The following is a 24,679-nucleotide window of genomic DNA, read 5'->3' on the forward strand; positions in this document are numbered from 1 at the left end:
GAGTGACTAAGAATCATTAAAATGCAACATTTTTAACCATAGTTTATACTCACTGTTCACATGTTCATTTTCTAGATAAAAAAATCCTGACTCACATGGATTTGTGCCTAAWCCATATGGTTAATCAGTAACCAATTTAGTGTCAGGAGAGGAGGTAGCTCACTTCATGCTCTCTCTCCTCAGGAGCAGGGAACAGGTAAAAGGGAAGCAATGTGCCAARCAGAGATGTATTCTCCCTTAGAAGRATGATGTAAGTCCACAGGCCTATAGATAAGAAAACAGCATCACAGATTTTTCCAGGTAATTATTTTTCAAGACACAGATTGTTTCAATTTTGCCCTGTCTCACACAACCCTGTTTTCACATCTGAAGCCTCGGAAGTCATGAAACTTGGGACACTCCATACACAATTACACTAAATACAGATCTTCTCAAGTGCTTACAAACATAATATGGATCACAGGCAGCCAAATCCTAAAGCATGGTACTCAATAGTCCACAGGCAACATTAGATAATGACTGTGCTGTGCAGTGTTGAGCTACCTCAGGGCTAGCTCAAAGGCACTGAGAAAAATGTTTTGCATGCATGYATAGCCTCATGATTACCCATTACCTTGGAGGTTGGCAATGGGTTTGGCTGTGTCAGTGCAGTTCTGGACTAACAAGTTTGGGAAAGGGATTGTCCTTCATTCAGCAGTTAATCCAGGATCTCTGGAAGATGTCAAGTGACATGGTCCAAAGCTGTACTCAGTGCATGACATMGTCTTGACAAGGATGTTGTTCTTTTGAGGATTGTTACTATCACGGAATAGAAATACTAATAATATTTTTAATATTATTATTTAAACACTTCTAAAAATATCCTTCCTTCTTAGGGCAGGAAGATAAAGTATTAAAGTTTTACAAGTCTCTACAATTGACAATCCAAAGAGCTACTACAGTTTTAAATACAAGGCTTTAAGAGAATCCCTACAAATAGTTATTTTACATTTACTAAGAGAACAGAGGTAAAGCATTTACCAGAACAGTCACAATAGATCACCAGGAATCCAGCCTCAAAGTCTGCCCACATTCAGGAAAAGGTAACCTCTTTCTGTCATCGGGGATTATACCTTGCCCCTGTAAATCACTGCTTGTGAAGACTTAGTGGATGTATGTATCTGAACGTATGTGAGGGCAGGAGCAGCACCATGCCAAGCAGCCCAGTGGYAGCTAAACCAAACAATGGCATCTTTGTGGGCTGAAGGCCTGATCAAACTATGACTGAAGTCAACGGGAGCCTTTTTGGTGGTTTCCAGGGGCATTGGATGAGAGCCACAATACATTACAAGCAGTATCACTCTCAAAGCCAGAAGTAAGAGCACAAAGACATTATTTCCTCATTCAGAACAGCAGTCTGCCCACTGACTCCTCCTATCTTTTCACAGAACGGAGCAATAATCTTTCTTCAGTCCCCTGCACTCGTCCGGGGAAGCTGGGAGGTAAGATTTCYTCCCTTGGCACTTCTTAAATGTCAGGCTTTCATCTTGAAGAGAACCAATCTGGAGAATTAAAGCAGCTGCCAGGCTAGACATGGTGGSTATATGATGTAGAAACTGAGAGAAYAAAAGCCTGCATCGCKATAAAAGGGAAGAATAAATCTGCAAACCACAAGTCTGTACATTTCACTTTGTCTGATCACAGCCTTCTGGAAAATCCTCATGGACAGCAGCATCYCTGCCACATACATACAGGTTAGTACCTTTCAAAAACATGGATGAATTTGGGGAGGATTGCTTGAGGTTTTTTTGKGTTCAGAAAAATAGCCACTAAGACATTACTGAACAGGAATTTTCTGAGATGTATTTTTGCAAAACTAAAATATACTGGGTTGATCACAACTAGTGAAACCTTTTGATAAGAACATCATATAAGCAATTCAGCTGTTTGCCACTGCATTCTCACCACCTCTGACCTCTATGGAATAAATGGMAAAKGGGTAYGGAATAACARTCCAAACCCATCAAACATWTGAATAATAACAACAATAWTAACAAATAATAACAAGGATACTCACATTTTCATGGAGAGTGTTCTGGCTCTTTCTCAAATAGTGTTATTTAGCTGGACATTTTTGCCTTTAAAGACTCCTGAACAGATGTGCATCTCCTCCTAAAAACAGTATATGTGTATTGTGTGTGGAACTGCAAACTCCAGCCACTCATTATCAGATAAGCATGAATTTATAAAACACCTYCCTGCTTTTCAGCAGAATTATGTTGGGTTCAGGAAAAAAGGAAATCCTAGAATTATTTATGCACATCGATAGAGGTGAACTTGGCATGCAGTGTGAGTCCAGCTTTCAGCTCGGCAGTACAGAACAGGGAAATCTTTTGGGCTCTGTAGCTGTGGGGCTGCAGGAAGAGAGCATTTTCACTTGATGAGCTGTGCTAACTTTGTGCAAGGAAGACTCCGTACTTCTCAGGGCATCTATTTGTTTAATAAGGCCTTTCCTTGGTTTTAACAGCATGCAAAACTTCACTGACCAATTCTTTTCAAGTTCTGAAGGCAAGCTTTGACCAAATGGGACCAAGACTTACTGTTCCACAGGCAGAGGGAYACTACTAACAGAGACTGAATCAAAACAGGGTGAAAGTGTATATTGGGGAAATGTATTTGTGCACTGGAGAGGGTATATGTATCTGTCTGTATGAGACATATATGTTAAAAAATAGATACTGTAGAGATGGGARCTGGTGAACAGTGGGGAGGAAGGAGCCTTTTACTCTATTACATCCTTCTCTCTGAACTCATGGAAAGCAATTCCTGTGACATCTGAAGCAGGATCACTCTGATCTGTATTACACAATGACAGAACATGCTGAATTGGAATAGACCCTCAAGGATCAGAGTCCAACTCCTGGCACAGGACAACCCCTAGAATCACACCATGTGTCTGACAGCATTGTCCGAATGCTCCTTGAGCTCTGTCAGGCTGCTGCTGTGATTATTTCCTGGAAGCCTGTTCCAGGGCCCAGTCACCCTCTGGGTGAGCAGTTTTTCCTGATATCCAACCCAAACCTCCCCTGACACAACTTCAGGCCATTTCTTGGGGTCCTGTCACTGTCACCACAGAGATCAGTGTGTGCCCCTCCGTTTCCCCTCAYGAGGAAGCTGTAACTGCAATGAGGTCTCCCCTCAGTTTCCTCCAGGCTGAACAGACCAAGTGACCTCAGCCATTCCTCATACAACTTCCCCTCAAGAGAGGGAAGATTATTCCAGCGCTCTAGGTGATGACCTAGCTCAGGAATTGCTCTTTCATGCCTCTACTTCCCCCTGAAGGCCAGCCCTTTTAGGCKCCAAGAACCGGCCTGGAAAGCCTGTTTTCCACACACACAGAGCACTGATCGAAGGGACAGACCCGCCTCCTGCCGGGAATCCGAGGAGGCGGGAGCGCGGGAAGCGCCGCCGGGCTCCCTCCTTGCGCCCGCCCCTCAGCGCATGCGCGCGGCGCGCCCCCTGGCGGGCGGCGGGCGCTCCGCCGGACCCGCGGCAGCGGCAGCGCAGGTGAGCGGCACCGGCACCGGGCGGGCAGCGCGGGGTCACCCCGGCTCTCCCCTCACACCTCCCCTTCCCCCGCAGCGGGACGGCTGCACCCCACTCCGCGCCCTCTCCCCGCCGTCCCGCTCCTTCGAACCGCGCTGGCCGCCATGGCGGCTCCSCCGTCCTTATGTAACGCGCCCCCTGCCCTCAGGTTCGGCTCAGGTGTCCCGGGAGCGGGTTCGGCGCGGGCGGGTTCCTCCGCGGCTCTTCCCCCTCCTCCGGCACCGCCGTGGGCTTTCCCCTCCTCAGGCACCCCCGGCAGGGCGAGACGGCTCGGGAGCGCTCCCGGGAGAGCCGAGGGACGGGCCCGGGTCCCGCATCGCCCCCGGGGATCGCCGCGATCGGAGTCGGGGAGCCGGACGAGCGCGGGTGTGTGGTGAATTAAGGTGGAATCGGCGCAAATGGTTACCAGGGCTGTGCCCAGAGAGCGCGGAGGCGGCACCGTGCCTGGGCTCGRCATCGAGGGGTTCGTGCTGTGGGGATACCGTTCGAGAAGAAGGTAAATGTTAATTAAAAATTAACTGAGCAGGGATTCCGCGCGTTTCGAGATGCTCCGTCTGGAGACCACAGCCAAACGTAGTGCCTCTGTCAGCTCACTAGTGGCATTTTGTAAAGGATAACGAGTAGTCACTTAGCTTACCCCAAAGCAAATATTTGTGTTTAAAAAACAGCAAGAAATTGCCCGTTGCCACTGGCGAGAGCCTCAGGAGCTTTTAAGCCTCTCCTTCCTTCTCAAATAAATGAAAATTTAAAATGTCACAGGTCCCCCATCTCTTGAAACTGCCTGCTTGGCTTTCCTTCTTCCTTTGATAGGTTCCCCCGTCCCATCTCCACTCAAGGCAATTTTTTTAGTGGCTGCTGGGAAGCAGATCTGTGTTTCCTCCTTTGCCTAAGTAATTTCTCTATGTCCTACAGTTGTAAAAGTTGCAAAACTCAGAGATACCTRGCTTTCTGTTATTTCTGTGCTGTTTGTAAAGACTTCTGGAAGGATAATCAAGAAGCAAATCACACTAGGGAGAAGCACCACATCAAGTAAAATAGCTTTTTAAGTGTTTTCAGACTGGAACCACAACAAACATGTCACATATGTCATTGTGTGTAACAGCGGTTAAGCTGCMGAAGGTTCAGCTACCATCTTCAAGCAGTGAGGTCTGAGGTTTTTGACTCCTTTGGGGCTGATTCCCCTGTAATCTCTCTGCAAACTCCTGTGCTGTGAAGGGAGTGTGACTGCGTTGTTATGTAGCAAATTTGTGCCTGGGGTTTCCATGCAGTGTGCTCATGACCTCATTTATTTCATTGTTAGTGGGATGTCAGTAGCCTAGCATTCAGTTTTTTAGTTGGCCATTTATTTGTATGGACAAATTTAATCATGTGGTTACACGAAGACAGGATCATTGTGTAATGACTGCCAGTAATTTGATGCGAGGCAGCACAATACTGCATCAGCCAGTGGTTAGTTCTTCCCAGCAGGTTTCACCAAACAGATTTTGTAATAATTTCCTGCATCAACAGTTGTAGCATCTTGGGTTGTGAAGCCTTTTGTCTTGTGTTACCTCTGCCACCTCTTGATTTCAGATTTTGAAGGAGCCTTGCAGCTCTGGGACAAAAGGAAGATGATATTACTTTATGGTTTTAGCTCTTTGACCTGTGAGTGTAACGTGAGGCTACAGTGAATCTCAGCTCTAAATGAGAGAATGTGATAATGGTTGGCAGCTAAGGCAGCGGGTCCTGCGAGGAAGGGACTGGTGGATGTGGGGGAAACGTTTGGCTGCAGCTCTGGAATGCTCTGGTGGCTACCATGCCTTGATTTACATGTCCAGGATAAAGGAAAGTGGCAAATGACTAAGAAATCATTTTCCTCTCTGTTAATACTTCCCAGGAATGGCTGGACTAAATGCTGTGGAGACTATTAAACTGTTGTTATTTTTAWTATGATCTATCAGAGAAGACAATAGTGCCCCTCCTGGGTAAGGGACTGTTCTGTGTTCTTGTGAATGTAGTTGGCTAGTTGAATTTTTTTATCTATCCATCAGCACTTTGCTGTGGTCCCACTGCACTGATTTTAAATGGTTTTTCTTTTGTGTTCTATTTTTTCTGTCTTCCCAAGGTTACATAGCATAAATAAACTACAGTTACCCCTGTGTCTTCAGAGCAGAATCCTGCTTTTCTGTTTTCTGACACAAACACAAAAAAAAATCACTTTTTGCTGCAAAGAACCTTTGAAATGCTGAAAGGATTTAGAAATTCTATATTAGGGTTGTCTAAGAAATTTATATTTATTTCTACAAAAGAAACTGGTGGTTTTAAACAAGCTAAACCTGTTTGATGTGTGGTTTCTGACATTTTTTTCTTTTTGTTAAATTACTTCCAGCTGAAAAGTGCAGTAGGTTTGGGGTTGGAATACAGTGTGTCATTTGAACTGTCCCACGTTTTCTGGCCTTGTCTGATTGGACCTAATTAGCGTGGACATCTGAACAGTTTTGCATCAAATTGCCACATCATCTAGAATTGGTGAATGAAGAATGGGAGAGAACTGAGGATTTTCTACACTCAGGGGTCAGTGAGTTTTTTCTCCCCATGCTCCTAATCTCCATGATGCAGCTGTAACAAGAATTGCAGTCCCTGCCAAAGCTGCTGCTTGTCTGCAGTTTGCAGTGCAGCTGCCTCCTGCCCTTCCCACTTTCTCTCCCTCTCTGTCTTCCTTAGCTCTGCCAGCTGTCGTTTTTCCAAATGTTCAAGTTTTTTTAGCACAACACAAGRCAACAACTCGACTTGCTCTGTTAGTTGGATTAAACTGAAGAAGATTTGTTGCTGCCTCTGCTGTTCTGATCTTGTGGGCAGCAGTGACAGCATTTTAATACCCACAGACACTCACCAGGCTCTGTATTAGACAAATTAGTTTTACACAGCCACACAAACAAAGGCAAATTTCKTGGTCCCTTCAACTAAAAGGCCTTTTTTGTTTTCTGAGGGAGGCTTACAGCCCTTCTCTACACAGATCATGTGATATTAGTTGATCTTGGGGGTAGATAAATGAAATTACATACAAGAGAGTTGGTGAAACTTCATCTGTTTCTTGATTTCTCCTGCACTTCTGCCACCTTTTTTCCAGCTTCAGGACCACTGACCATAAACAGCACTGGATTTACAGCTATCATAATACTCCTCATCTGAACACTGCCTGGTTTGAGTTATAGTGAGAATTGTGGGTTTCCCTGTTTTGTATCACCAAAGTGTCTTCCTCCCATGTGCCAGAGAAAGAATAAGGATGATCCCTTCTTTCTGGGGCACTGTCTCCCAAGGTACGGGGGAAGGAGGCCATGTACTCCAACGTCTAGATTAGCTTGTCAGCCAGGATTCCTGGGATTTAATTTCATGATAGGGGAAAACAGAGCGATGTTATTAATGTCCTGCCACTGTCTAATGTCTTTGATTTCTTTTTGCTTCAAAATTGAGGTATTTTGTCTCTACTGAAYGTAAGTATTCTATGTGACTTGAGTAATTTTACACTTAATACAGTTTCAGATTTGGCTAGAATGTCTGAATTAAAATCACTTTGCTTCGGATGTTACTGTTACCTGAATTGCAGCAGCTGTTAAATAATGTGTTTGTGCTCTGACCTCCCATCCTTGCTTGCTTTTTAAAAGTGTGAGAAACAGCTCGGAGCCTACCCTCAGTCCCTTGCCTGAGGGCCAGCACTGATGACCAGAACACAAACTTCAGGGTCTGGAACAGCTGCGCTCTTGATGATAGCAGACATCATCAATATTTCTAAATATTTAGCTTGAACAAGAAAATTGCTGACTGGCTYTCAGCAAACAGTGGTGAGCTGTAAACATGTGTGGGTTTTGTTTGGTTTTTTTAATTCAGACAGCTACTCCTTTCTGGAAAGTGTCAAGCAGCTATTTACAAGGAATGACAGATGTTGTTATGAATGAGGCACTTCCTTTAGCTTCCTTAGAGTCAGTCACTTGCTGTGATGGTCACTTCTGCTCTTAATGTTGTTAAAATATTAGACTGTATGGAGGCTGGAAGACTTAATTGGTGAGATGAAAAAGGGAGCACATTATTGAGGTTMTGAATGATAGTGTTTTATTCTAGAGAGGAAAAGCTCTGTGTGTGTGTCTGTGTGTCTGTGTGGCATTCACCCAGTACTAAACCTCAAGTAGTTGTATATTGTTGTTGAATTACTGTTGATTTGAGGAACAAATCTGTAAATGGCTCTTCTCTCTTAATTTGTGGAGTTGAAATATACTGACCTTCAGGACTTTGAAGTGATCTTCATATTTCTAGAACTTGTATCTTGATGGAAGTGCTGCTAGAATTCATTTGTTTTTCATATAAAATCTGAGAACAGAAAAGGCCTATAGCTAAACATGAGCCCAAGCCAGTATTTTCTTCAAATGAAACATGGCTACAGCTGGTGCTTTCTATAGCAGATGATGATTTGTTTAAAGACTCTGTGAGATRCTGTAATTAAAGCCAGCAGAGGATTGGGGGATAGGCGTCTAAAAAAGATTTGCATGACTGAGGTATATGACAGAAACAAGATGCTCCTGAATTGGTGACTTGGGGCAAGAATAAAAATCTAAGGTACCTGTCACAAAGCCTCATTGAAAGAAAGCTGAAGTAGGTCAGTCTGTTGCTATCTGAATATTTCCTGAAGGTTATATTACACATGTTAATTTTTAACGTGTTGCAGAAACCTCTCTTTACCTGAGGARCAGTAACTGACTTTCCCTTATCTTCTCACACACATACTGGTATCACAATACCAGACACTCTCTCATACGTGTGATTCTCTTACCTATGGCTGTGTGTTTGAGTAGTGCCATTGGTTTCCTCTGTTGTCATTTCTAGTTTCTCCCCCTACAATATCAAGCATGTACTTWATGTGTATCAAATACGTAAATCCAAATATGCACTCAACTGCTTTTCTTGCAGGCGAGAGCTCAGASCATCTCCAAGATCTTTATTTGCTATGAGCATGAGATATGGATAAAAAGCATTGTGTAAAATCAGTTATGTTTGGCTTATGTTATCGCTTGGTTCATTCATAGCATAAAAAATTCACCCAACAACTCTGATTTTTCTTAAGAATCTTGGGTTTTATGTTGGTGTTTACAACAGCATATCCAGAATAGATAAAATGTCCACTATCAGCCTTTTTTACCATGAGATGGAATAGATGAGGAAAGTATGTGCAGCTGCAGTTTAAGCATGAGGATAAATGTAGCMTATGTGTCAGATGGAAAAACCTTATGACTTGGGAACTGTGAACTCTCATTTAGCAGTCGGTGGCAGTTCCGTCTGAAAGCAGCGTTTCTACACGCTCTGGCAGTGTTTAGGTGTGAGTAACCAGGGAGTGGTGAAGCRAGAGTGTCAGTCAAAGACCAAAATAAGCATAAGTTCCCTACAAGTGTAGGCTAGAGATCCTATATCTTATCTACATTATCATGTGAATGAATAACACATGATGCCTTTCAACACCCTTGTACAGCATTTAAACTTAAGTCTTTTTCCTCTTTTTCGTCCATGTTAATTTTTATAACCTCAGGAGATTGTGTCTGAAGCTCTGTTTCAGCTCCAGATCTCAGTGCTAATAGTGACTTATTTGAAGGGCATGTTAAACATGAGTGCTAGTCGTGGAGGATTAATTTGAGAACCAAAATAACCCAATGAACTAGAAAAACATCTTAGTAGTTTGGCAGGTCTGGCATAATGGAAGCCAGGTTTTCARCAGAAAAAGGTATTCATTGCTATAAACTGTATAAAGATCCCACGATCTATAATATCTTTGAGCTAGTTTGTAGTTTTGGAAGAAGTAAGATCTTCCTCTTGGATATCTTTCAAAGGAGGAATACTTATCTTGCTTAAAGCACCACAGGCAAATGTTCTAGGCATGTTTAATCTCACTTTAATCTACCTGGCCCAGTGCAGCCACCAGCCCTGTCACCACAGAGGATGTGGGGCAACAACCCTGTGACCTACAGCAGGAATGAGTATGGTTGTCTTGGGTCACTTCCTGCTTTTTCTCTGGTACTGATGCATGAAGAGTTGTACATATAGTAAGAGGCATGGATACTTTCAAAATCTCCCAAAGGAAAATCAGTTCTGCTCCCAGAAATGGGACTTCAGTTTTCATTGCAGAAGATTTTTTTGTTCTTTTGGCCAGTCCTCTTCCTCCARCACCAGAGTTCATGAGCAGAAATTACAGAACTATAGCAATCATCAACTCTTAGCACAGCTGAACAGCATCATAAATGAACTAAAAAGCCATGAAACCAAAGGTAGTCAGTGTAATAGGAACATGCTTCTCAATATACTCTGYAGTACCTTCCTGTACTTAAAGGGGGTGTAGAAAAAACAAGGACAGTGACTTTCTACACAGGCATGTAGTCATAGGACAAATGAGTTCCAATGAAAAGAGGAGGGATTTAGATTAGATGTTAGGAAGAAATTCTTTMCTGTGAGGGTGGTGAGGCACTGGCAGAAGTTGCCYAGAGAAGCTGCAGATGCYCCATCCCTGGAAGTGTTCAAGGCCAGGCTRGATGTRGCTCTGAGCAACTGKGTGTAGTGGAAGGTGTCCCTGCTTATGGCAGGARTTTGGAACTATATAATCTTTAAGGTCTGTCCCAACCCAAACCATTCATATTTGAATGATCTTTCAATGATCCTTTTCATATCTTTTTCAAGAAGTGTGGGCAACAAATTATGGCTTTTCCTAAAGGTACCTACATAGGATTCTTAACCGTGGGTCTGTTTTTTCCCCTTCTCACCTTCCCGAATAAGATCATAGTTAAGATTATAATGTAATCAAASTGTTATGTACTAGCATTGTTTGATGTCTCTTTTTTCTTTTTTTTTTGTGTGTTTTTTAAACAGGAAGATGAACAGAACTGAATTTTAGGACCTAACTCCTGATGGGCTGGATTTTATCTCGGCAGGAGTTCTTGAAGATTGATGCAGCGAGAGAAAAAACAGCCAATGGCTTCAGAATCCCTGGTCCCSGAGCAGTCAAAACAACATCTGATAAAGGGGAAAAGGCGGCAGCAGCAGCAGCAGCAGCAAAGTCGGCCTTCCAACAGTGATGGGGATGATGATGTCTTCTTGTTTGAGGCAAATGAGGCTTGGAAGGATTTTCACAGCTCTCTTCTTCACTTCTTTGAAGCTGGAGAGCTCTGTGATGTTACGCTAAAGGTGATACTTGTCACACATCCATTGCATGTAACTGTCTGAAGATTAAGCTGCAGATAAGTGTGCTGGGAGGTGGCTGTGCATATTGGCAAGGGATATGGARGCCACAGAATACCTCTTGGATCTGGGGCATCTCTAGAGATGATYGTATTTTTTTCTTATTAACGAGATTTACAGCTGAACTTTAAACACTTTTAGATATTGACAATCAAAGAGAGTACATKACTTTGACCTCATCCAACTTGCCTTCTAAGCAAGTTCCCTCASTTGGTCAGTAAATTGCTGTACAGTTCCAGCTCCTGGTAGCCTTTWTGTTCTTAATGCACTTTGATTCCAAATTTTACCTCCATTTCTGCGTTTTGTGTTATTTTGCTAGATTCTTCTCAGTCAACAGGATTTCTGGAACAAATCTAACTTCCAGCATTCTTCAAAGAAAGAAAGAAAAAAGCCCCAGACAGCTGTGTTCTACAGTTGAACAAAGAGTAAAGGAGGAGAGGGAGGAAGGAAATTTTATGGTTCTTGCATAGCATTGCTTTAATGCATTATTTATAACTCGGCTGTATATTGCTTGTATTTGTATCTAGCATCCATAAAAGTGAGTGCTAGCACCTGCAAATATTACGTATTGCTTAGCTAAAAAAAAATCACTAGTACAAGATTGTTATTTAAGGAATAGTGAGGAAGCTCAGTTCCTAAACTAAGAAAAATGACAGATGCCTTTAGGAGGAGTTGTTAGCCTGCCGCCTTGACTGTTAGATACGAACGAGGAAAATCATGGCAGATGYATGTCCCTGGTTTTACCAACCCTCCTCGTCCCTTGTTGACCCCATTCTCACCTTTCCACCTACCCTTGCAAAAAAAGGCAGAAAACCTTATTTTATTAACATGGTTAAGTGTATACTTATGCTAGGGAAACTTGTCTTGGAAAAAACACTTCACCGTGACTGCAGTTTAATTTTCCCTAAGTTAGGGCTTGTATAAATGTTCATTTGTATTATCTGTGTGAAGCTTCTTTGGTAATTTAAGAATAATAGATGGCATGACTTGACTTCTAGTGAAGGCCAGAGCAACCCATGGACATCTTACTGTATGACTTCCTAAATCAGGGATTTTCAAGTAACTGGTAACTATGTACYTGAATTAGAATTTTCAGGAGGGGCTTGGTTTTGCTTCCTGTAATGTTCAGGCCTCTCTCATGTTTTAATAATCATATCTACTGAAATTTCTGCTTTTGTGTGTGACCTGTGATAGTGAGCAATTCTGCCATAGATGTCATCAGACCAACTATTGTTTTAGTTCTTAAAATATGATAGTAATTGGAGGGGACCTCTGACAAAATACCAAGGACATGATAGATAACTGGTGGAAGGTGTCCCTGCCWRTGGCAAGGAAGTAGAGCAAGGGTGTCTTTARTGTCCTTTCCACCCCAAACCATTTGTGATTTAAAATGAAGCAGATTTGGGTAACATAGTAAAGACACTTAATTCAAAAGAGAGGTTTAACTAGGCAATTAAGTAGAGAGTGGGATGATGAGCCGAATAAAAGTCTCTGAAGGTGAGAATGGCCTGGGAGCTTTTTTCCCTGATAAAGCAGACCACTGGTAGCATCTTCTTGCATCAGTACTGTTGTTAGCTGGAGTGCTGATGCTGTAACAGTGGTAAGCCATGGGAGCATGTAGGGAGACTCCTGCTCCAAAGAGTTAAATTCTGGAATTTCACCTGCTCTCCTGCTGCTGTCATATGAGCAGTCTTAGAAGGCGGAGGGTGGCAGATCAATACCATCTGCTTTTCTCCTGTTGGTTTGCTTGTTGTTCATTTGGTAGGTCYGAATTGTTCCTTCTGGGGTGACCTGATGTGGTAACACTGAACTATCCATCTTTTCCTCTTTTTTAATCTGGATACTCTTGCTTRTGTGTTTGCTTTCTGCACTCAGCTTGCTGCTCTCCAGGTAGGTTACACTTGTGTTGATCATACTCTTTAAAGGGTGGAACAGTTGTGTGTTGAATCAGAGCTAGAAAAAATTTCAAAATATCCTTTATAATCTAGTATCTTTTTTGAGTGCAAGACAGCTCTCTGTAACCCCTTTATCTGAAAAWGACCATGTAATTTGAGTCCATCAGGGGAACTGGCTGTTTAAGTCAGCCATCCCTTTATGTTAGTGCAGACTGCAGGGTGGCAAAGGCTGTAATAAAGCACTCCTGGAACACATAAGCAGTGGATTGTTCATTTGCCTTCAATGCTTACATTCTTTTTTCATGTAATGGAGTTCTAGAATTTTGTACATGAGAAGCTTATTTTATATTTTCTGATTAGAATTTTAAAAAATACCTTCTCTATATGGGGAATGCRCTATCTTTTGTGGTTAATCATATTCTAAAAATGTTGAAGTAATTGGTAACTTTCAGTAGCCCCTGAAAAGCTGTTACTATGTTTTTTTTATGTAAATTTGCTCCTGTAAACATCAATTCTTCAACAGTAGTGAAGTCCAGAAGTCTAAAAATTAAGCAGGCTAAAAATGTCAGTTTCTAATTTTTCCCCCTTTAAAGTCTCTGAGTACATATAAAACAAGTTTCTAGCAGTTTCCTCCTGCCTCCAAGATGCATCTAGAGTCTTCCTAAGGATGCTTCATAAGGCTTTTAAAGAAAGGCAAGTTCAGTGCATCTGTGCTATTGCTTCCTTGTGTTAAGGCTTTGCTCTACTCTGATGGCCAAGTTACAGCTTWGATTTCCTTGGGATTCGTGGATGTAATGTCAGAAGTACAGGGCAAATTGAGTTAATTTGTGTGGAGAAGATATCATAGCTCAGTGCACATTGAGTCCAGAATTCTTATCTCAGCTTCACTGTTCCTCTTTTCACAGCTGAAACTGATATTCTGGTAAAACATTGTGGGGTTTCTTGTTCTTTTCTTTTTCAGGTTGGTTCAAAGCTGATCTCCTGCCACAAACTGGTGCTAGCTTGTGTTATTCCTTATTTTCGAGCCATGTTTCTTTCGGAAATGGCAGAAGCCAAGCAGAAGCTGATCGAGATCAGGGACTTTGACGGCGATGCCATCGAGGACCTGGTGAAGTTTGCGTACTCCTCACGGCTCACCCTSACAGTGGATAATGTTCAGCCTCTCCTGTACGCTGCCTGCATCCTGCAGGTGGAATTGGTGGCAAAGGCCTGCTGTGAATACATGAAGCTGCACTTCCACCCCTCCAACTGCCTGGCAGTCAGGGCATTTGCTGAGACCCACAACCGCATCGACCTGATGGACATGGCTGATCAGTTTGCTTGTGAACATTTTTCAGAAGTGATGGAGTGCGAGGACTTTGTGAGTGTGTCACCACAGCACCTCCATAAACTCCTGTCCTCCAGTGACCTCAATATTGAAAATGAAAAGCAGGTTTACAATGCTGCTATCAAGTGGCTGCTGGCCAATCCACAGCATCACGCTGTGTGGCTGGATGAGATCCTTGCACAGGTAGGGCAGACTGAGGCACCAAATGCCCATCTCATCACTGGTTTAGTTGTGTAATCAGCTCTTTGTACTTGGGTAGATMTCAAGGTGAAAAATGTTCTTAGCTTTTGGTGCCTCATCCAGTATTCACGATTGGGAGTTGACAGTGGAAACAAATTAGATTTCTTAAATATCAGGAAGAAGTCATATTCTCCTCTTTCTGTACAGAGAAGAGTACTTAYTTTATGCTCATGGCTGGGAGGTGGGGAACCAACAAAATGCTACATCTGTGCTAGAGCAGAAACTATTTTCATTAAATGGAGAACATAAAGCCATCACTTCACTTGACTTGGCACTCCTACAGCCTGAAACGCTCACTGCTCCTTCTGTTATGTATTTGTACTTAAGAAAGGAGGCAAAGCTGTTGAGTTTTCCTACGTGGCTAGGAAAGGAAACTAACAGAGATATGTCACATCAAGTTGTGCTACTTCTAGAATATTTCATGTATTTCATTAACAAAAGACCAAGATCATAGCCTAGTAGGCTGTGAAGCGTAATAGACTTTTTAATGCTCACTGGACTACCACTGTAGGAGCCAAAAGGAGTTTGCAGTTTAATTGTCTAGARTTGATGCCAGCTCACCGCTTCTGAAAAGAAACACAGCTATCARAAGGTCATTCTGCTGGACTTATTTGAACACCCACCAGACTTCTTCCTGTCAAAGTGTTAGATACTTCACTTATTCAGGCTCCATGTGTGCTGGGTATGGGGGTTTAAAATATGGTATTTGAAACAGGTGTGGAGGGCCTGTGCTGGGAAGGATTACATGCCATGTGCTGCAAAATGCTCTGTGTGTCTTAGCAGGTGGGATTGGCTGTGCAGTTTTAGTTGTCACTGAACTCCAACTTAATTATTTCTCATTTGGCTGAATTGATAATATTTGCATTATGTGAGGAAGGAGAKATTCACCTAAGATGCTGCTGTGATTGTCTTCATGACCCATTTTTCACATTGCCTGGTAAAAGGTCAGAATGGTTTATTAGCTGTCTTCCAGAAAGCTTCAATTTYATCTAGACTAGCATGAAGTTTTTAGTACAAAAACCCCTTCTTTAGTACACTGTACTTAAACTTACATGCAATATAATTAGAGWTTTTTTTAAAAATTAGTATTTATATTTATTGCCTAGCTGTGCTAGCAGATGAGATTAACAGTTTTATTCCATTGGTGTAAACCAGAGTCTAGATTCAAGCAATGAAAAACTAAAGCACTTCCTGTAAATAAGGGTTATTTGCTAGAGTATATGGAGCYATAGCTGACTTGGACATTACTGCTRGCARAAAACTTGCCTGGCTTCTAGACAGTGAYTATCCATGTCATAATCAGCCTTACGGGTTTCACTGTTATAATGAGGTTCTGAGTCTGTCAGCCTGGAGTTCTTACCACATCACTAACCTCAGGAGCTTGTCAGCAGGGCTGCAGTGGTGCTTTAAAGCAGCCTAAAATAAGCTGGGCCAAAATAAAGAGCTGGGACTGAAAGCAAAGARGTAAGGAAGAACGGGTAGATACGCATGCTTGATTCAAGACAGGGTGCTTGTCAGTGCTGTAACAGCCCCATTCTGCTGCTCTGAGAAGCGGTGGAGCTTCTAGACTTCATCATAGTGGTTRAGCCAACTGAGAGCTGCTTGATAGCATTGATTCCAAACCTGAGGAAGTCAGGTGGAGATTTGCTTCATTTCYCCCCACTAACATCTGGCCTACCTTTGCCTCTGTTTATCTTCTCTGTATTCTCCACTGTTTGTCTTACAAGGAAGAATGAAAGATTTGCTGAAATAAATGTCAAGAAAGATTTAGAGAAGGAAATGATAAGCTGTCAACATTTATTACTTTTTTTTCATCTTGAAGTCTGTCAAGTCTGCCTTAAAGAAAGGTGTTACTGCACTAGCAATACCTCCTTCATAGACACTTATTTCATGGTGACAGTGTTTCCTTTTTGACTTGCTCCTCCAAAGAAAATGAGCCATTACAGCACAAGCCCTCTTACACTGGTATAGCAGTGAGCTGAAAATTCATACCCTCAGCAGACTAATCTGATGAAGCCTTGGTAAAGCCATGGGTGCTGCCTGCATCAGGCTGGGCAGATGCAGCACAGGCATCAGCTTGTCTCCTTCCCTCAGCACAGCCTAGGCCACGGGACACTTCTCTACTGTGGCTGAAATGCAAGTGGTTATGGCAGACATTATCACTAAAAAGAACTGTTGATGTCGCTGTTGTCTGGAACAACACTGAGAGCCGCTCCCTTTATTGAAGAGTGTGGGGGCTGCCAGCTGGCTCTGGAGGTGCCATCTGGTGCATGTGCATCGCTGCATGGTGAGACTCAGCCAGTTCAGCCAGTTTCTCCAACTGTGTTCATTTCTGTGTCAGGTACGGCTGCCTCTCTTGCCCATTTGTTTCCTTATGGGTGTTGTGGCAAAGGAAGAGATTGTCAAGCAGAATCTAAAATGTAGGGATTTGCTGGATGAAGCAAGGAACTACCACCTTCACCTGAGCAGCAGGGCAGTGCCTGACTTTGAGTACTCCATTCGCACAACACCAAGGAAGCAGACTGCTGGTAATTAAATGTGTGTCTGGTTATCCAGTAGGGAGTGGTGTGGACAAAAGRCAGCACATCTGTGCAGGTGTCTTGATATCAAGCAGGTATAGCTTGATATTGAGTAATGACTTAATGCAAAATTGGGAAAGTCATTTTGTTTTTCTCTGGTATTTAGGTCATGTGCTGCATTTTCCTGGCAGAAGTTTAGCAGTAATTTTCTTTTTTTAAAGCATTATTAATTTATCCAGATTGGTTCTATCTGTATTAAAGCCAGAGCTGTTAAGTRTGTTTTGACCAGGCAATCTGTTCAAAGCTGTTCAAGCTGAAAACAGTGGATGGTTATCTTTTGGTGTACATAAGGAGGTTGAGCTAACTTATAAAGTCTTTGACTAACCTACACCAAAAGTGAGAGATGAATATTGGACTGAAACCCCTCATTTTTACGTTGTTRTATTTAACAAACAGTGTATTTATCTCCTTAAGCCAAATCACAAAAAACGTATTTAAAATATGCATTGTTTTCACAAGAGCATAGATAGCTAATTGCCATAGCAGCATGTCAAGCAAAGGCCAAAATCCATTGTCCAGTTATGAAGTGCAATGACCATGCTTCTTGAAGTGAAATAGAACTTCTACTGAACTACATACTTTTCAGTTTGCTCTGCTGTGCAGCTGTTTTTCCCCATCCTCCTGCTAGTTCTCTGGAAACCTGTTTTGTGTTCTCCAGGTGTACTGTTCTGTGTCGGTGGCAGAGGTGGATCAGGTGACCCCTTTCGCAGCATCGAGTGTTACTCTATCAGTAAGAACAACTGGTTCTTCGGCCCTGAAATGAACAGCAGGAGGAGGCACGTGGGTGTGATCTCCGTGGGAGGTCAGTAACCCTATTCAAGCAACCCCAGTCAAAAGGCGCTTGTTTGCTCCTTTTGCTGAATTGGTACTTTTACTAGCTGTACAATTAGTAAACGACTTTAATTGCATAATTGTTGGATAGTCTTCAGTTAAGTACAGCTTCTCCCCCTTGAAGGAGTGTTTGGTCCTGAACCAATCTGAGACTCTGCTTATGGAAGAGGCATTCCTGGGCTTGACAGAGTTGGGGCTGTTCAGCTTTGGAAAGGCAGGGCTCCTTTTTGTGGCCTTTCTGTACTCAAAGGGAGCTTACCAGAAAGAGGACAGGCTTTTTAGTAGGGCCTGTTGTAATAGGACAAGAGGTAATGGTTTTAAAGTAAAAGAGGGTGGATTTAAACTAGATAACAAGCAGAAGTTTTTACAGTGAGGTTGGTGAAACCTTGGAAAACAGGTTGCYCAKAGAGGTAGTAAATGTCCTGTCTCTGGAAGTGTTCAGGGKCTGACTGSATGGTGTCTGACTGGATGGTGCCYTGAGCAACCTGAAAATGAAAAYGTCCCTGCTTATTGCAGAGGAGCTGGGCTAGATGACCTTTAAARGTTCTTCAAAGCCCAACTGMACTGTACAAAGCCTCTTGCTTTAAATGGGTGGTTTACTTTTTTAAAATGCATTAATAAAGAAATGGCCTTACACAGCAGTCACCCAGAATTTTCTGGTACTCATACTGCCTCCCTTCCTACTTAAATCCTTACTGGAAAGTTACTAAGACCATAACTCTTYCAAGAGCAGACCTAGCTTTATATTTGGGTCTCCATCTTCTGAAACAGGTCTATGCAATCCTGAGCAGCTTAGCACCAATAACACAGCTTTCCCTTGTACATGGTAGCCCCTCTGTTGCTGCAGCAGAACAAAGATAATTTTTCTCCATRGAAAATCTGGAGAGACTGGTACATATGTTCAAACTGATTTTACCTGCACTACTCAAATTATAGGAGTATTTTTTTGTCTACATAATCTCAAGCTTTGCGTAAAAGTCTGCATTAGAACAGATTCCTGGTTGAGTACAGCATATAAAAATATGCAGTTGATACTTAYTAAAATTCTGATCTTGAAAACATTTAAAAACTTTTACCTCTATTTGACCTCTTTGTCTCTGTAGGCAGGGATATTATATAAATGAAAACTGAAATGTTGCCAAGCAATCTCTGTATCAAAAGATGTGTGTGTGTTCAGGTAAAGTCTACGCAGTAGGTGGACATGATGGAAATGAACACTTAGGAAGCATGGAAGTATTTGATCCTCTCACAAACAAGTGGATGATGAAGGCATCAATGAACACAAAGAGGTATATGTGTCCCATGCTCCAAATCCTAGTCTGCTCTTGCTGATGCTGAAAAACATCGTGTTTGTCCTGCCTTTTTTGGATTTTCATACTCTTCTATTTCTGGAATTTTTTCCCTCATGTTTTGGAGCTTGATGCTATGAATGTGTTATCCTTATTTTCCTTTTTTTTGGAGGAGGTGGTTTCTGGAGCAGAAACCTCTTCTACTCCAGCTTGCATTCTGGTATCTAGGGCCTTTCTGCTATGCTCAGTTAACAGCTTGGAACTGATGAACTGGTTCTGTGGGTTTTTTGCTCTTTTTAAGAATGAACAAGATAAATGCAAACATAACGTGAGAAGTGAAATACTTCGTGCCCAGGAAACAAATAGCTGCCTGTGTTTTTCACACAAAAGGCCAAAAGTCAGATTGAGGACTTTTCTTGCCTTTTGACTTTTAAGATTMTTTTAAGGAGTTACTGGACTCACAGATCTGTAATTTTCTTGTTTCCAYTTTTATTTAAATCAGTGTCCCTAACTGTGCATACCATTTTGTTATTTGTTGTTTTTGAAAACATGGTGCACAAGTAGGCTAAGCCCTAAAGCTACCTACTTGTAGCTGTGACCTAATTAAAGGAGCAGACCCAGACTCCTRGAAGTGGCTTGCTCCACTTCCTCCTTCCAGTCACCCTCCAGGGCATAATCTCAGCGACAATGAGCTGTAGATTTCTGTGACATTATGCAGTATTTGGGTAAATGAAAAGGCTGCTATGCCTTGGCTACCCCCCAGCTCCACTCCTCCCATTCATGGAGGTGTTGGAAGACTTAGTGGAGAAAAAAGCTGCCACCATTAAGTGGTGTCTGTGTTMTCTGCTGAGGCAATTTAAGATAAGYCCAGGATATTATCACAATGTTTATTCTGTAGAAATTGTGCCTCCCTTGYTCCTGCCTCAATATCTGTGTACCTGCCGTTTTTCATGAGACAAGAATGTTGTCAGTGACATGGTAAACCATCTCTCTTAGTCATAAAAGCAGAAACCTGATGCTCACATTCTAGACCGTACTTCTAATTTTATAGTTACTGATGTACTGTCATATTGGTAGATTCAGTAGAAACAAATCTGACAACTGTTTTAATACTTAATAAAAAAAATACCAGAATGGAAGAAATTGCAATTAAATATTGCCAGACTTCAGCTATTCAATATCTAGCACAGGCTTGCCTTTTAATATGTATCAATATCACCCCARTTTATTCCCAAATGGTAGCAGCCAGCTATACCAACAAACTTAAAAACCAGCAGGTTTTGGTTCATCATCAGATTCAATAAAAGAAAATAGGAAGCGTGAAAGTTCAGTACTGAGAAAGTAATGTCTAAGACATTGTCATATATCCGARTATGTAGGCAGAAAACTTGGCCTTAGAGGTGACATTTGGTCAAAATGTCWCAGGTGTGCCGAGAGCCAGTCACGTTATTTACTCTAAACTCCACTTTTAAAATTTTCATTACTCTTTTCCCCTCGTTTGAGAACAGGTGCCATTCATGTACCATTGCACTTGATGTGTGGCTCCCTTTGGTTAAGGATTTGCACTGAGGTGTTRATGCTGTGGTTCCTTAGGAGAGGCATCGCCCTGGCATCCCTGGGTGGTCCCATTTATGCCATCGGAGGGTTGGATGACAACACCTGCTTTAGTGACGTGGAGCGCTACGACATCGACTCGGATCRCTGGAGCACCGTGGCCTCCATGAACACTCCCCGGGGAGGTGTCGGCTCCGTGGCCCTGGTGGTGAGTCACTGCTTCCTCCCGAGCTGGGGACCCCACCTGCTTTTCAAGGATCTTAAATAAAATGCAGTTGGTGGGTCTGAGCACTGCCCGTCATCAAAATCCTGTGCAAAAAGCAAGGATATTTAGGATAATACTCAAATTGTTCTATTTCAACAGTATTTGAGGTACTGGGAGTAGTACCTTTCTAATAATATGGATAGTGCTCTGTGTATCACTCAGATTTGTCATGGTCCCAGTGTTTAAAGGTACCAAATGCATACTGTACTTTATGTTACTATGCTCTAAAAAATAGCTAGAACACTATATAACCTTTTCACTTCTTTCATTGGAAGAGATAGCATTTATGTTAGATAATTAAGTCTGTTGGAATTCTTGAATAAAAGTAGATATGTTTTCCTGTCATTTTAATGCTGCTTATGAAAAGCTGACTAAAGGCAGCTACACTACAAATAATCTCTATAAAACTGTTTTCCAGAACCATGTTTATGCTGTGGGTGGCAATGATGGTGTAGCATCTCTTTCCAGTGTGGAGAAATATGATCCCCACTTGGATAAGTGGATAGAAGTGAAAGAGATGGGTCAACGMAGGGCTGGGAATGGTGTCAGTGAGCTCCACGGCTGCCTGTATGTTGTGGGTGAGTAGGATGTGGCATTTTGTACTGCTGCTGCTGCTGCTGCCAAGTGCTGGCCTTTGGAAGAGGCTGTTGTTGCTAGAGGAACTGGGAACAGATAGAGCTGACCTGTACTTGGTGTTCTTGGGCAGGAGAAGAAAGCAAGCACAGTCAGGGCACGCTTGGACAAAGGTATGTTAGCAAGGAAATGAAAAGCAGCTCCTAACCCACATTTCAGGAGAGCTGATCTGTTCAGGACAATATGTCTGTATTAGAAAATCCTCTCAGGACTCAATAYTCTTGAGTTTTCTTTTAAGAAATGATTCTTAAGTTCACATGTTTTCAAAGCCCTCTAGTTGTGTTCTGAGTGTAGACAACAGTAGCTTTTTTTACACTTATTCCACAGCTTGTCTTGTGTGCTACCTTGTATTTACCTGTTTTCCTGAGAGAGGAAGATGCCAGGTAAGTGTGCCATAGTGTTAGTTAAGAAGCTCTGACTTGTGTATTATCGTAAGTGCTTAAATAGGTATCGAACAAAATGCTCCTCTGACAGCTTCCCCAGTTTCTCCTCTGATGCTTCCCTCAGTATCACTGAGTCTTACATGAGGATTTTTTTCCTTCTCAAATATTTGTCAGTGCTGTAATTTGARAACACTGCAAGAGTATGTTTTGCATAAAGTAAAATAAGTATAAGATTGGGACCATCCTTTTGCTGGTGTTAGGTTTCTTTCTCTTTCAAATGGGAAGCTGTTTCATTATAAGTATGATGAATTCAGGGAGAAAAATAATAAAATTAGAATCCTTGCTACTTGAGTAGAAGAAAACTGTTGCTTTTGGCTAAGTTTGTASAGTGAGAGGAGGGAGAGAGCTGTTAGATTAGGAGCTTGTAAAGCTCTGGTAAAGAGAGAGCTGGACAGGACCCCTGAATGCTGAGAATGCCCTGATAATGCCTTGGATATCACTTGCACCAGAAGTGCCAAAAACTGATGCTGTGGTGGTTGTTTGCAGGTGGCTTTGATGACAACTCACCCTTGAGCTCGGTGGAACGGTTCGACCCACGCTGTAACAAATGGGAATATGTGGCAGAGTTGACAACTCCGAGGGGTGGTGTTGGCATAGCRACACTGATGGGAAAAATTTTTGCAGTTGGAGGTCATAATGGCAATGTGTACCTGAATACAGTGGAAGCATTTGACCCCATWGCGAATAGGTAATTTAAAATTTTTTGTTTGGCTTAATAAGACAAGGAAATCTGCCTGTATGAAAACACAGCARCATAGAAGCAGTGTGCAGCAGGAGTCTAGCTGTTTTTTTTGGTAATAATGGAGTAATATCCATGACTATCAGTGCAGGACTCCTGCTTGTTTCACTAGGGTGGTCTTGTAAATATTTAAGCAGCTCMTCTTCTCTGCTCCTCTCCATCCTTTGTCCTCACCCCTTCATTCAGTAACAATTTATATTCTTCTGCTTGTTTCAATCTGATTTTGCACAAAATGGGGTGCATTTGTGTGCAGATTTAACAGCGCAATAGAACAGTGTAATAGGATTTCAGGCACAGAAAACACTTTGAGGTTGCTCAGAAAGGGCAGGAATTTACTTTTCTTATTTCCCATAGGTGGGAACTTGTGGGCTCGGTGTCACACTGCAGGGCAGGCGCGGGCGTGGCCGTGTGCTCCTGTCTCAGCAGCCAGATCCGGGACGTGGGCCAAGGATCCAGCAACGTTGTGGACTGCATGTGAGCTCTGCCACCTCCTCCAAATTCCAAAGGAATGATACTASGGAGGCACTGCGGAACTTTTAAACACTGTGTTTTGTATGGTGGGTTAAGGAATAAGTCAAATACATTTTCTTTGTGAAAATGGTATCTTCTGCAACTGTAAAGCTTTTGGTGGCTTTCTATCAATGGTGATACAGAAAAGCCTGTGAAAACATGGAATAAAAGTGCGACTCACAGGAACAAACCTGCCAAGAGCTGCAGTCATCCCATTTTTGAGAAGCTGTAATTCAGAATCATTTGAGGCAGCTGTTGCAGGGACTCATTATTGAACTGTAAATCAGGCATGTGGTGAGAGCAGCAGCAGCTACTGCTGCTGAGCTTCYCCCAACAGTCCTGCTAMTTGTTCTCTGGAGGGCTTGAGTGCCATTTCATATAACTTGGTCTGGAATGGAGTCTTAAACATTTCCCGGTTGTACAAGAGCTTTGTAACAGAAGGTGTCTCAAGTTTCAGAAGGTATTGACATCCCTGATGCACACAGAGATAACTGAGGCAGAGAAGTTTACTGCTCACCTCCCAAGGGAATGCTGGCAGCAGTGGAAATTGCAGGGATTCAGTCTGAAAGCTGTCTTTCAAAGTAGTTTCTTGAGCTAATAAAATGGTTAGCAAGCTGGAAAGATTCTTGACCTGAGTTTAGCACGGCTAAATACTGGGCTACTGGAATTCTCTAGTCTTCGATAAAATTTGTAGTTACTGCCCTCCTTTCCAAAGGAGAGTTTCTATTGAGAAGTCCTTCCTGAAGCAACCAGTGTCCTACTTTGAGATGATAGTGTGTGAAAATACAGGCTTCAGTGGTGTTTGAATAATTATTTTTATATTAAATGGAAATGCGTAATAAAATTTGCGGTATTGTATAAAYTCTCCAAGTGGAACTCTAGAAGACATGACTGATTTCAGTATCCAGTAGCGACTCWGGTAACCTTCTGAAGRTATTGGCTCTTTTAAGATAGCAGATAGATAACCTCAAAACCTTAAATGAACCAAAGAGAGTCAACAAGAAAAATAATTGGGAATAAACCAGTACTTCCATCAGACGTTGAAATAGCRACTTCTCAGTACTGAGCACAAGTCTTGTTATACCATTACGAATCCTGAGTAAAGTCCAGCTGGAAAGACTGCAGATTCCTGTTCCTCCATCACCTTGACAGGACAATTGACAATCCTTTGTGACCAAAGTATCACAATTACTAGGTTGTTCCAAATGCACAGGGAGAGCAGCAAACTTCTCTGCATTGAGGACCRGGGAAGAGGCAGGACAGCAGGACTGTGAGGCACAGCCATGTTTTCCTGCTGAGTTACYATCATTTAGGTTTGCTGCCCGAAATGGCTTTGCACTTTGGTAGCACCCAGGGACAAAGTGAATGGTACTGTAAATAATGAAACATTGCAATAAAACATTTGTACTTCAAAGCACCTYGTTTATTGTATGGCTGGAGCATGCTGGTGCCTGGAAACATTACAATATTGAGTGATTTTTGGTTTCTGCAGTGTGTATTTCTCCAGAGGAAGCTTCTGTTACTAGAGAGAATCCTGA

At 42.3% G+C, this 24,679-nt stretch overlaps 1 protein-coding gene across 8 annotated transcripts; it reads left to right on the forward strand.

The window, feature by feature from the left end:
* The first annotated feature begins 1,439 nt into the window (after window positions 1-1,439).
* On the forward strand, window positions 1,440-24,290 carry KLHL8 (kelch like family member 8). 8 transcript variants are annotated; one of them, XM_057369219.1, is made up of 12 exons: window positions 3,594-4,081; window positions 5,158-5,549; window positions 5,954-6,138; window positions 10,468-10,782; window positions 13,693-14,241; window positions 16,640-16,826; window positions 17,536-17,679; window positions 18,886-18,997; window positions 20,591-20,759; window positions 21,235-21,394; window positions 22,379-22,580; window positions 22,986-24,290. In XM_057369219.1, exons 4-12 carry the CDS (start codon window positions 10,546-10,548, stop codon window positions 23,107-23,109), a joined length of 1,884 nt encoding a protein of 627 aa, XP_057225202.1. In that variant the 5' UTR covers window positions 3,594-4,081; window positions 5,158-5,549; window positions 5,954-6,138; window positions 10,468-10,545; the 3' UTR covers window positions 23,110-24,290. The 8 variants fall into 8 exon arrangements, with proteins under 8 accessions (XP_057225197.1, XP_057225198.1, XP_057225205.1 ...); XM_057369218.1 differs by lacking the exon at window positions 3,594-4,081 and having other exon boundaries at window positions 4,159-5,549; XM_057369214.1 differs by lacking the exons at window positions 3,594-4,081; window positions 5,158-5,549; window positions 5,954-6,138 and adding an exon at window positions 1,440-1,733.
* The last annotated feature ends 389 nt before the right edge of the window (window positions 24,291-24,679 follow it).

Source organism: Malurus melanocephalus, unplaced genomic scaffold (assembly GCF_030028575.1).
Source record: "Malurus melanocephalus ecotype Western Australia unplaced genomic scaffold, MMel_1.1 scaffold_105, whole genome shotgun sequence".
NCBI classification, from domain to species: domain Eukaryota; kingdom Metazoa; phylum Chordata; class Aves; order Passeriformes; family Maluridae; genus Malurus; species Malurus melanocephalus.